This window comes from Hemitrygon akajei, chromosome 19, assembly GCF_048418815.1.
Source record: "Hemitrygon akajei chromosome 19, sHemAka1.3, whole genome shotgun sequence".
Taxonomy (NCBI): Eukaryota; Metazoa; Chordata; class Chondrichthyes; order Myliobatiformes; family Dasyatidae; genus Hemitrygon; species Hemitrygon akajei.
Genome location: NC_133142.1, coordinates 66,922,013 through 66,934,453, shown reverse-complemented (window position 1 = coordinate 66,934,453; position 12,441 = coordinate 66,922,013). Strand labels below are relative to the sequence as shown.

General features: G+C 40.5%; 1 protein-coding gene across 3 annotated transcripts in view; it reads right to left on the bottom strand.

The window, feature by feature from the left end:
* Positions 1–8,799: 8,799 nt before the first annotated feature.
* The window catches only part of atrip (ATR interacting protein), a 65,589-nt gene continuing 61,947 nt past the window's right edge, over positions 8,800–12,441 (bottom strand). For all 3 annotated transcript variants that reach the window (XM_073072684.1, XM_073072685.1, XM_073072686.1), the window contains 3 exons: positions 12,285–12,371; positions 10,937–11,189; positions 8,800–9,830 (listed from right to left, as the gene is read on the bottom strand). In XM_073072684.1, coding sequence (XP_072928785.1) covers positions 9,757–9,830; positions 10,937–11,189; positions 12,285–12,371 — 414 coding nt within the window. In that variant the 3' untranslated portion in view covers positions 8,800–9,756. The remainder of the gene's footprint in view (positions 9,831–10,936; positions 11,190–12,284; positions 12,372–12,441) is intronic.

The following is a 12,441-nucleotide window of genomic DNA, read 5'->3' as shown; positions in this document are numbered from 1 at the left end:
GAGCCCGATGGCTGCAGGCCACAGCCATGGAGCCAGTTCACTGCTAATGTGAGTGAAGCCAGTCCTGGAGCCTGATGGCTGCAGGCCACAGCCATGGACCCAGTTCACTGCTAATGTGAGTGAAGCCGGTCAAGGAGCCCGATGGCTGCAGGCCACAGCCATGGAGCCAGTTCACTGCTAATGTGAGTGAAGCCAGTCCTGGAGCCTGATGGCTGCAGGCCACAGCCATGGAGCCAGTTCACTGCTAATGTGAGTGAAGCCAGTCCTGGAGCCTGATGGCTGCAGGCCACAGCCATGGAGCCAGTTCACTGCTAATGTGAGTGAAGCCAGTCCTGGAGCCTGATGGCTGCAGGCCACAGCCATGGAGCCAGTTCACTGCTAATGTGAGTGAAGCCAGTCCTGGAGCCTGATGGCTGCAGGCCACAGTTGCAGTTTCAGTTCACTGCTGAGGCAAGTGAAGCTGTCCATGAGTCTGATGGCTGAAGGCCACAGCCATGGAGCCAGTTCAGAGCTGAGGTGAGTGAAGCCGGTCCAGGAGCCCGATGGCTGCAGGTCAAGTCATTGGATATATTTAAGGCAGAGCTTGACAGATTTTTGATTGGTCAAGGTATGAAGGGATACGAGAAAAGGCAGGAGATTGGGGGCTGAGAGGAAAATTGGATCAGCCATGATGAAATGGTGGAGCAGGCTTGATAAGCAAAATGGCCTAATTCTGCTCCTCTATCTTATGATCTTAAAGGAACCCTCAGTAGCAGTGTTCATAATATGACAGAATTTGCCATGCAATTTGAGAGGGTGAAGCTAATATTGATGCATTGGTTATTGCAGCTGAGTAAAGGGAATTACAGAGGCATGAGGGAGGAGCTGACCAAAGTTAATTGAAAGCGGACATGAGCAGGGATGATAGCAGAACCTCAATGGATGGGAGTAATTTGGAAGATGCAGGATTGGTTAATTCCAAAGAAGAAAAGTATTCTAAAGGGAGAATGAGGCAACCGTGGCTGGCAAGAGAAGACAAAGAGGTCATAAAAGATAGCAAAAATTAGTGAGAAGCTAGAGGATTGGGAAACTTTTGAAAACCATCAGAAGACAACTAAAAAAGCAACAAGGAATGAAAAGTTAAAGTATGAAGGTAAAGTAGCCAATAATATAAAAGAGGATATCACATTTCTGTAGACATATAAAGGGTAAAAGAGAGGCAAGAGTGGACATAGGGCCAATGGAAAATGACGCTGAAGAGGTAGCAATGGTGGATAAAGAAATAGCAGATGAACTGAATAAGTACTTTGTGACATTCTGCACTGTGGAAGGCATCAGCATCATGCCAGAAATTTGAGAGAGTCAGGCGTCAAAAGTGAGCAAGTCACTATTAAGAATATGAAGTTGCAATGGCAGCCAAAGGTAAATAAGTCATCTGGACCAAATGGACTATAATCCAAGGTTCTGAAAGAAATGGCCGAAGAGATTGTGGAGGCATTCTTAGTGGTATTTCAAGAATCACTAGATTCTGGAATGCTTCCAGTGGACTGGAGAAGCACGAATATAACTGTGCACTTTAAAAAAGGAGGAAAGTAAAAGACAGGAAATTATAGGCCAGTTAGCCTGACTCCCATGGTTTGCAAGATGTTAGAGTCCATTATTAAGGATGAGGTTTCAGTGTTCTTGAAAGTACATAATAGGCTGAAGCCTTATGGTTTCATCAGGGGGAAGTTCTTGCTTAACTAACCTGGTGGAATTATTTAAGTAATTAACAAGCAGGATTGACAAAGGCAAGTCAATGGATGTTGTTCACTTGGACTTTCAGAAGGCCTTTGACAAGGTGCTGCATATGAGGCTGCTTAACAAGGTAAGAGCACATGGTATTACAGGAAAGTTACTAGCATGAACAGAAGATTGATTGACAAGCAGAAGGCAAAATGTGGGGATAAAGGGGGGACTTTCTTGGTTGGTTACTAGTGGTGTTCCACAGGAATTGGTGTTGAATTCACTTCTTTTCACATTATATGCTTATGATCTGAATGATAGAATTGGTGGCTTTGTGGCCACATTTGTAGATGATACAAAGATAGTTGAGGGGAATGTACTGTTGAGAACACACTATTGATGTCAACTATAATTTCCTGACTTATTATTAGAGCCTTTCTTAAACAACAGAACAACACTGGCTATCTTCTAATCCTCTGGCAGCTCACCTGTGGCTAAGAATGTTTTAAATACCCTGCAATTTAGAACCATAGAACATTACAGCAAAGAAACAGGTCTTTTGGCCCTTCTTGGCTGTGCCAAACCATTTTTCTGCCTAGTCCCACTGACCTGCACCTGGCCCATATCCTCGATACACCTCTCATCTATGTACAAGTTTTTCTAAATGTTAAAAGTGAGCCCACATTTACAACTTCATCTGGCAGCTCATTTCACACTCCCACCACTCTCTGTGTGAAGAAGCCCCCCACTAATGTTCCCTTTAAACTTTTCCCCCTTCACCCTTAACCCATGTCCTCTGGTTTTTTTCTCCCCTAGCCTCAGTGGAAAAAGCCTGCTTGCATTCACTCTATCTATACCCATCATAATTTTATAAACCTCTATCAAGTCTCCCCTCATTCTTCTACGCTCCAGGGAATAAAGTCCTAACCTATTCAACCTTTCTCTGTAATTTAGTTTCTCAAGTCCCGGCAACATCTCTGCACTCTTTCAACCTTATTAATATCCTTCCTGTAATTTGGTGACCAAAACTGCACAGAATGAATTTCTGAATAGAAGATCACTTTCCTAAATAGTAGAGATCTTTTCTCCAGAAATATCATTGACTTTTGCAAGAATGATGACTTATGATACCTCACCCAACATGATACCTTAGAATGATCACAAAATCATTAATTTGTAAAACATCATCCTACTCTCTTCCTCCTATATATGCAAAATAGTTAATCTCATGGCTGACAGTTTAACCATACAGTATAAACTTGTTTTTTTATTGGTTTATAACATCTCAATTATATTGCACCATAACATTACAATAACTTAAACCTGTGCAGAGCTCAGCTGCCCAGAACACGTGTCATAGGTAGTAGATCAGGTGCTGCTCTCAGATGTGACAAAAAAAATCATTTGTGCCTTTTCTTTTGCTTCAGATCAATTAAAGGTTCATCATTATATCCAAGTTCTTCAGTGCTCTTGAGGTATTTAGCTATGATGTGACAAAATAACATTTTTTAAATTAAGTGTATGTATTAATAGAAAAAAAGGCACCTTTTCAAAGTTGAACATGCCACTTGTGGCTCTGAAAGGCAGCAGGTTTGGCTATCATTTTGGATATTTTTAACCATCTTTAGTGTTGCTTTCATACGTTAATATAGTCTTCTATAACTAACAGATCCAATTACTAAGATGAGTGAAGCAGCATAATGTTTTTCATAACTGAAAACATTTTATACTATTTACTCAGATGGATCTACTGTATATCCACACTGGATCCACATTATGCTGGCAAACCGAATCCAAAATTGGTAGGGTGATAGGAGGCAGAGTGGTAGTGGGGGTTTGTGTTGACTGTTCATCAACAGGACTAGGAAATTCACTACACAACTCATAATTAATCGAACCTCACACTTCATTGGCTCTGTACAAACAACGACATAACTATGTTGACCCTGGGCCAACAACTTAGGACATGAATTCTGCTGTTCCCTCTGTACCAATACCAACCCAGACCACTTTTCCCATTGATAACACTGAAATAGGGCATCTCCATTGGCCAGATGATTGATCCTTTCTTCACCCAGTCCCTGGCATGGGGGTTCTTCCTTGCAATGGTGGGTCTCGAGAGATTTATTGCTGATAGCACACTCGAAGTGTCCACTTTTATATTCCTTCCTTCCCAATTCAAACATGGCATTCCAGTGTCATTGGCTGTAGGTCATCTGATTGACCTTAAAGATGTTTTATTGGCTTTGTTCCAGGCCAGCATCCATTTATTGCCCTCTTCCCAGCAAGTGACAATCGGTAATTTAAGTTGCCCTCTTCAGCAACCAGGTCAAATCCCTTCAGGCAGGCACCAACCCCAACATTCACAAACCTGCATGTTATATCAAAGACACCTCACAAATAACTTGTAATTTGGAAATTATCTCCAGCCAGGCAGATTAACTGAAACATCATTGTGTTTACTTTAAAACACAGAAAGCAAAGCAACTCCATCTCACAAAATGGTAGCCTCCACTTCCAAGCACATGGTAGGAACAAAGACAATTGATCTGTCTGCTGCCACTGTTCTTGACCCGTTCGAGTTCAACGTTTTCTTCCATATTTTAAACCCACATAACCAACAGTTGCTTTTCTGAATGAAGTCTTTAATCAGTGGTCATAACCACAGGGATCAGTGCTGGTTGTTTGTCATACATGACTTGGATGAAAACTTGGGTGGTCTAATGATCAAGTTTGATGACATGAAAATTGATGGATTCAAGTCAATGAAGACTATCTTAGTACAGAAAGGGACATAGATCTTCCAGGAAGTTGGACAGATGGAATTTGCTCAAAATAACTGTGAGGTATTAAATTTTGGCATGTCAAATACCTGAGGATGCATGTTCATACTTAACCGAAAATAATAACACAGGTGGATAAGGAAGTGAAGAAGACAGTTATCATGCCTGCATTGTTGGGACGAGGCACTGAGTACAGGAATTGGAGTTTGATGTTGCAACTGTGTAATACATTGGTCAAGCTACACTTCGAGTATTGTGTATAGTTCTGGTCATCATACTTCAGGAAGGATGTGTAATAGAGATAGCGCTGGAGAGATGACCAGGGTGTTGTCTAGAAGAGGGCTTAGTTATAAGGAGAGATTGGATTGTTTGGACTTGTTAACACTGGGGCATCGGAGGCTGGAGAGTAAAATTGTAGAGGTTTATAGAATGATGAGGGGCAGAGGAAGTATTTTCCCAGGGTATGGTTACCTAAAACACACGTTAAAGGTGAAACGAGAGAAATATAGAGATTTGAGAAGCAAGATTTCCACACAAAGGGTGCTGGTTTTGTTGTGTTGCCAGCGGACGTGGTAGAGGCAAATCCAATTACAGAATCAGATTTATTATCACTGATAAATGACATTAAATTGTTGTAAAATGAAAGGGTATACGTAATGAAGTAATGTTCAAAACTTGACTTCAAAAATCTTGTGGTGTTGAAGCTGCTGTTCATAAAACATTGGAAGTCTTCAGGCTCCTGTTGTTAGCAAAGAGAGAAGGGTATGTTCTAGGTGTTGTGGGTCTTTAGGATGGATGCCACCCTTCGCGGAAATGGGAAGAGTTCTGCTTGTGATGGAGCTGCACGAGTCTATAACCCTCTGCACTATCTTGTGATCCTGTGCATTGGAGGCTCTGTATCAGACTGATGCAACCAGTCCGAATGCTCTCCATAGAAAAATTTATGTCTTTGGTGATATACAAAATCTCCTCAAACTCCTCACAAAGTAGAATTGTTGGTGTGCCCTCTTTGTGAATGCATCACTGCGTTGGGCCCAGGTAAGATCCTCTGAGATTTGGACACCCAGAAACTTGAAGCTGCTCATCCTTTCCTTGACCCTGCAATAAGGACTGGCATTTGTTCTTCTGACTTCCACTTCCTAAGTCCACAACTAATTCCTTGGTCTTGCTGATGTTGAGTGTGAGGTTGCTGTTGCTGCTACACCACTTGAGTTCTATAAAATCTCTTCTGTAATGAATGGCAGCAAGTAAAAGTTAAGATGTAGTGGGCACAACGTTTGTGAGAAATAATAATTTGAGAATAATGGTTCATATCATAAAACTAACAAATTTCATTGTCAGAGAAGAAATAATTAGAACAACTTTACAATCTGGCTACTCCACAGTTAAGACACCACAATGATGGGCAATAATTTCTGGTTGGAACAACATGTTATGGAACCCAGCCAATGATTGCACAAAGGAGGAAGTTCATCATTGTCAGAGGTGCTGTCCTTTCAAAAGAACAAAGGGTTAAACCAACAATTGGTTGTGCAGTGTGGTGGATCTTCAAACAAGGCTGTATGCATAATGTCACGATTATACAATAACACAAATACAGACCATCTGGGAATTAAATTTAATGTTAATTATTGTTAAATTATTTGTTAAGATAATTTCTGCTCAAATGGTTTGAGCAGAGGTTTGAAAACAGAGGTTTGAAAGCCGCACCACAAATTTGTCAACCCTGCAATAGATTTCACACTTATTAATAAAAATCATCTGTGTTGTTTAATTCCTTATAAAGTAAGTTTAATTTTACAAGTGTCATTGTTATCATTTTTCTGCTCACTTTTACGTAACTTAAGAAACAGAACTTAAAGACATTTAAATTCCATCTGATGTCACTTATCTTGGCAGATAAAATAAAAGGAGTGAATATGCCAATAAACAACTTTACAATTTGTAGTGATTAATTTTGTAAATAGTTATAATCTTACACTGGCTTGAACCCCAAAAGTCAATTGGATACCAAACTGCAAATTTGGTACAAGGTAGAGTTCTGAAATATCTCATCAATGTAGTTATGGATATTGAACTGATGGTAAGGTCAGTAATCATAATGTACAGATGTGGTCAAGACTTAAGAGCAAGAATCCATCTCTAGAGTATTGCATTAATCAGCGACCAGGTTATACTTGACAATAACGTGCAATAAATAAAGCTAATAGATATCTTTTATGCATTATGATGATTTGAAATGTATTCTCTTACATTCTAAAAATATATTGTAGCGATGTGCTACACACAGCGCTGAAATAACGATTCACAGTCGGTAAGTCGTTTCGAGACTAGTTTATTCAAACTTCGCGGCGCTGGCATTTAATCCCTAGCGCCCACCTTCTCCGGGCGGAAATGACATCAGGGGTGCATTACCAAAGTCTCTCCCCGCGCGCTGGCTATTTGTGAGCCGGTTCGCCTGCGCAGAAAGTGGGTCGCCACATAACACCCCCCCCCCCCCAGAACCGGTGATACACCCCCCAATGTCCACAGTCTGGATCAGCTTCTGTTTGGGAGGTCTGCCTCTGCGCCGCGGTGCCTGAACCTCGACCGGCTGTGCCAAGTCCACATGGGCTGGTTTGAGTCGGTCCACCGTGATAACCTCCTCTTTCCCCCCAGTGTCCAGAATGTACGAGGACCCGTTGTTGTTGATCACCTTGAACGGCCCCTCGTACGGCCGCTGTAGCGGTGCCCAGTGTCCGCCCCTTCGTACAAACACAAACTTACAGTTCTGCTGGTCTTTGGGTACATGGGTCGGGGTCCGTCCGTGCTGTGAAGTCGGTACAGGGGCCAGGTTGCCGAGCCTTTCGCGTAGCCTGTCCAGGACTGCTGCGGGTTCTTCCTCTTGCCCCCTTGGGGCTGGAATGAACTCTCCTGGAAAGGCCAGGGGTGCGCCGTACACCAACTCAGCCGACGAGGCGTGCAGATCCTCTTTGGGCACTGTGCGAATTCCAAGCAGGACCCAGGGAAGCTCGTCCACCCAGTTAGGTCCTCTCAGGCGGGCCATGAGAGCCGACTTCAAGTGACGGTGGAAGCGTTCAACTATGGGTGGTAGGCAGTTGTGTGGTGTAGCTGCGTTCCCAACAGGCTGGCCACAGCCGACCACAGGCTGGAGGTGAACTGGGCACCTCTGTCGGAGGTAATGTGGGCCGGTACCCCGAAGCGTGCTACCCAGGTTGCGATTAGTGCTCGGGCGCAGGAATCAGCAGATGTGTCGGTGAGCGGGACTGCCTCTGGCCACCTCGTGAACCGGTCTACCATTGTTAGGAGGTACCGCGCTCCTTGGGACACTGGTAGGGGGCCCACGATATCCACATGAATGTGGTCGAATCTCGGGTGGGTGGGTTCGAACTGCTGCGGCGGGGTTTTAGTGTGCCGCTGCACCTTGGCTGTTCGGCACTGTGCGCACGTTCTGGCCCATTCACTGACCTGTTTGCGAAGTCCGTGCCACGCAAACTTGCTGGAGACCAGACGGACAGTTGTCCCGATAGATGGGTGCGCCAAACCGTGTATGGAGTCGAAAACTCGCCGCCTCCAGGCTGCCGGGACGATGGGGCGAGGTTGGCCGGTAGCCACGTCGCACATGAGGGTCCTCTCACCTGGGCCTACGAGAAAGTCTTGCAGCTGCAAACCCGAGACCCAAGAGGCATGATAGAACTGTCCAAAATTATTAAGGGTATAAATAAAGTGGATGCCAGCTGCTACTTTAAAATTAATCCATATGTGGAGACTGGTTAAAGGGGAGATTTCAGACCAACATCAGGAAGCATTTCTTTACACAGTGAATTGTGGACACATGCAGCAAATTACCTAGTTGTGTAGTAGAGAGTAGTACCTTTCAAATCTAAATTCGACAGTTATTTCAACACACTATGTGAATAGGAAAATGGCAACCTTTGTTGGGCAGAATGGCTTGTTCTTGTCAAAGACTTTCTAATGTTCTAACATTCCTCCAGCATTTTACATGTTGCTTTGGATTTCCAACATCTGCAGAATTTCGTGTGTTTCTAATTTAACATTGATACTTACAAGGTTTAAAATCAAAAGGGGATAGACAATCAAAACCAGCCTGAAGATGTAAGATGTGACAATGTAATTATTTATGTTCCTGCAAATTGACATTCGAAGATAATTGCAAAAAACACTACAAATTTTCTATTATAAAATTTTGCATTTACTCATTTTCACCCAATTTTTAAAAGTTCCTTTTCCATGAGTAAAAAGCTTAGAAAACATGTTTAATCTTGAAACAGAATGAAAATAAAACAAAATGTTTATAATTTTTATATTTATTGTAAACAAAGTTGTACAGGTAACCTGGAAAATACTTTACATATCTGAAGATGCAGTAATTGCCCACATTTGACCAGCACAGGACACATTAATTCAGCTATCAACGTGAGTACTCTCTTTTGCAAAATAAGCATTCTTATTTCTCAAGTATGACTCAATCAATGGAAATCCTACTTGAATCATGTTTTGGACCCATGACTGGAGGCATTAGTTGTTGAAATTATCACAAATCAAACAGCTGTCAAGCACAAAGAATGCAAGAAATTTGAAACAAAATTGGAAAATGCTGGAAGCACTCAAGTCAGCTTGCATCTGCTTTGCAAACAAATTGGTCGTTTAATTCTGAAATAATTTTTTTTCCTTTCCTTTTAGATGTTTCCAAACCTTCTAGGTGATCTCAACATTTTCCATTTTTGTTATATTGTACCTGTAAATATTCTGAACTGCCAGAGCATTATCATGGAATCAAAAATATACCATTTTGACACCTCAGTTTCCTTAATTAATCATTCAAGCACCAAAGAATAATTTCGCACATTTTCAACACATTATAAAAATGCATATCAAACACTTGGAGCTGAGATTCAGTAGTTTCCTAGAGAAAACACAAACCACTTGACAGTTAAAGCATTGCAAGTTAATTTTCCTGATGCGTGTTAATAAACAACCAAACTTTTATTGCATGGTCAGAAAATAAAAATTGCATAGCTGCATTTTAGAACACTAAAAGATATTTACCACCATTTTGATAGTGATAGTTGGATGCATATTATCAACCAGCAGGGTTAATCAATGAAAAAGAAAAATAGCTGCACCTATTTCATCTGCAAAACTACCATCACGATTTTGGTGATATGCTGTGAAATTTACTTAAGAAAGATAACCTCAGTTATATTAGACTATAGAAGGTTTATTTTCCATTTTTGTACATGGTGCTTTAAGGTCCATCAGTTTCCAATCCTTGATACTCAGCTTCAGGCTCAGGAGAACAAAGATCTTCTAATGCAATTTCTGAAATAAAATTGCATATAAATGACTCAAGTTATTTAAAAGCAAAGGAGTGTCTAATAACGTTTTAAAATAGCATATGAACTATTTCAAATAAAATAAAAGATCTCTTAACTATGCTAGTTACGCAAGAAATTATTTTTATTGATTCCAAGAAAGTTAATAAAACAAAGCTTATGAGCAGTTAAATCAATCCTAACTTCTCCCACATCAACAAAGGCCCAGAGTTCTCTAATACGGTAATTAGCAGTTATAAACTGCTGTGTCCTTGATACACCATGGTACCCTACTGGTTGACAGAATGAATAGGTGACAATCTTAAAATGTAATTTAGGAAATAAAGTACATATTCTATGGAATTCAGTTTATAAAATGGAATCATGCATTGTCAAATATGACATTGAAACTGATGGATTGTTGTACCATCAAGATGCAATGCAAGATCTCTTCAGGGCTTCTCTGATAGCATCTCCCATTCAAACACACTTTACAATGTCATCTGAGAATGCCATCACTTACAAATCTGTTATATAACATTCCTTCCTGGAAATATACTGATGTTCCTTCATTGACATACATTATTCCAGAATTTTGACCCAATCTAATAATACCTTGAAAGCCCCCGACCATACAAGACCATAAGATATAGGAGCAGAAGTAGGCCATTCGGCTCATCAAGTCTGCTCTGCCATTCAATCACAGGCTGATCCGATTCTTCCAGTCATCCCCACTCGCCTGCCTTCTCCCCATACCCTTTGAGCCCTGGTTAATCAAGAACCTATCTATCTCTGCCTTAAATGCACCCAATTACTTGGCCTCCACAGCCAAGTAATTTCTCCGCATTTCTGTTCTAAATGGACGTCCTTCAATCCTGAAGTCTTGCCCTCTTGTCATAGACTCCCCTACCATAAGAAATAACTTTGCCATATCTAATCTATGAACTGCAGCAATTCAAGGAGGCAATTCAACAACACCCACTCATGTGCAGTTGGGAAAAAATGTTAACACACTTGATAATTGTGCCCAAATCCTATGAAAGAGTTTAAAAAATTACTAACTGTGCCCCATGATACTTCGCATTAAAAAAAATTAAGAAAAATATCTCTCACCTTCATTTTCTTCCAGATCCGGTAGTTGTTTAAAAATAGCTTTAATTCCATGCATAACTTGATCATATAAGTGCAATACAACAAAACAATGGTCTGTAAAGTTTTTGTCCCTCTGTGATAGGGAGTGCAGCAGCATTACTGTTTCTCGCAGGAACTGCACTACAGCTTGATTACCCAGTGAATGCAGATCCTGTGTGGATAGTCGAATGGTAAGCCACTGTCGGTGTAACATAATTATTAAAGTCTTCAATATCTGTAAAATAAGAAAATTCACACATATACTTACTAGAGTTTAAAAGAATGAGGGGAAAAACTTATTGAAATCTATCAAATATTGAAAAGCCTAAATAGAGTGGATGGTAGAGAGGATATTTCCTATAGTGTCAGGGTTTAGGATGAGAGGGCACAGCCTCAGAATAGAGGGATGTCCATTTAGAACAGAAATGAGGAGGAATTTCTGTTGACAGAGGATTGTGAATCTGTGCAATTTACTGTCATACAGCCAAGTCATTGAGAATATTTAAAAACAGACGTTCATAGGTTCTTGATTAGTCGGGGCATCAAAGGTTACGGGGAGAAGGCAAGGAAATGGGGTTGAGAGGAATAACAAAAAAGCCATGACGCAATGGTGGAGCACACTCAATGGGTCCTGTCTTATGATAACTACTTCTTAGCCATGTAAAGTTCTTACTTATTTACAATGAATGCTATATCATATGCAAACAACCAATCTCACAGAGCATTCCAACATGATTTTAGCATTTCAAATTTTAGATTTCTCAAGTATGAAGGAAGAATGTTGAGTGTCATGAATCTTTTATAACTATCAACATATCTATCTGTGACAACTCAATGAATGGAACAAGTAAAATATGCATTGCAGAAGCAAAGAGGTTTATATGATTCAAGCTCTGAAAATGATGTTATAAATGATTCACTGGAAATCAAATAACTGACTATAAGAAAAAAAGGCACTTAAAAATTGTGTGAATGGTAGAATTAAAAATCTTACAGGCAGAAAAGGTAAAGTCACCAGTAGTGTCGTGCTCATATTAGAGAACATTTTGAGATTGCAGGTGTGACATCAAGTATAGTATTTTTTTCTTTACATCGTCATCAGTCATAATCAAATCATGTCCTACATCCAGAGTTAGGACTGGACAGCTTGGCCTTTGAAATTTTACTTCAAAAATTTAAGTTCTGATGCTAAATATGCACAGCATCCTAAATTATTAGTAAATATCATCATTAGTTTTTAAATTTGTGAACAACTCCTCAATCTGTTCAAGTTAAAACCAAAATGACAGACGTTGAGTAAAGAATTAACAATATTTTTTGTATTGGTTACCTCAGTATTGCATGGACAGTCTAGTTCTACCAACACAGCACTGGCACCAGAATGAGATAAACCAAATTTGGTGATGAATCGAACAATCTATTGAAATGGAGAAATTTGAGAATTTTTTAATATCTGAGTGAACAAAAAAATAAGATTGTCCTAAATA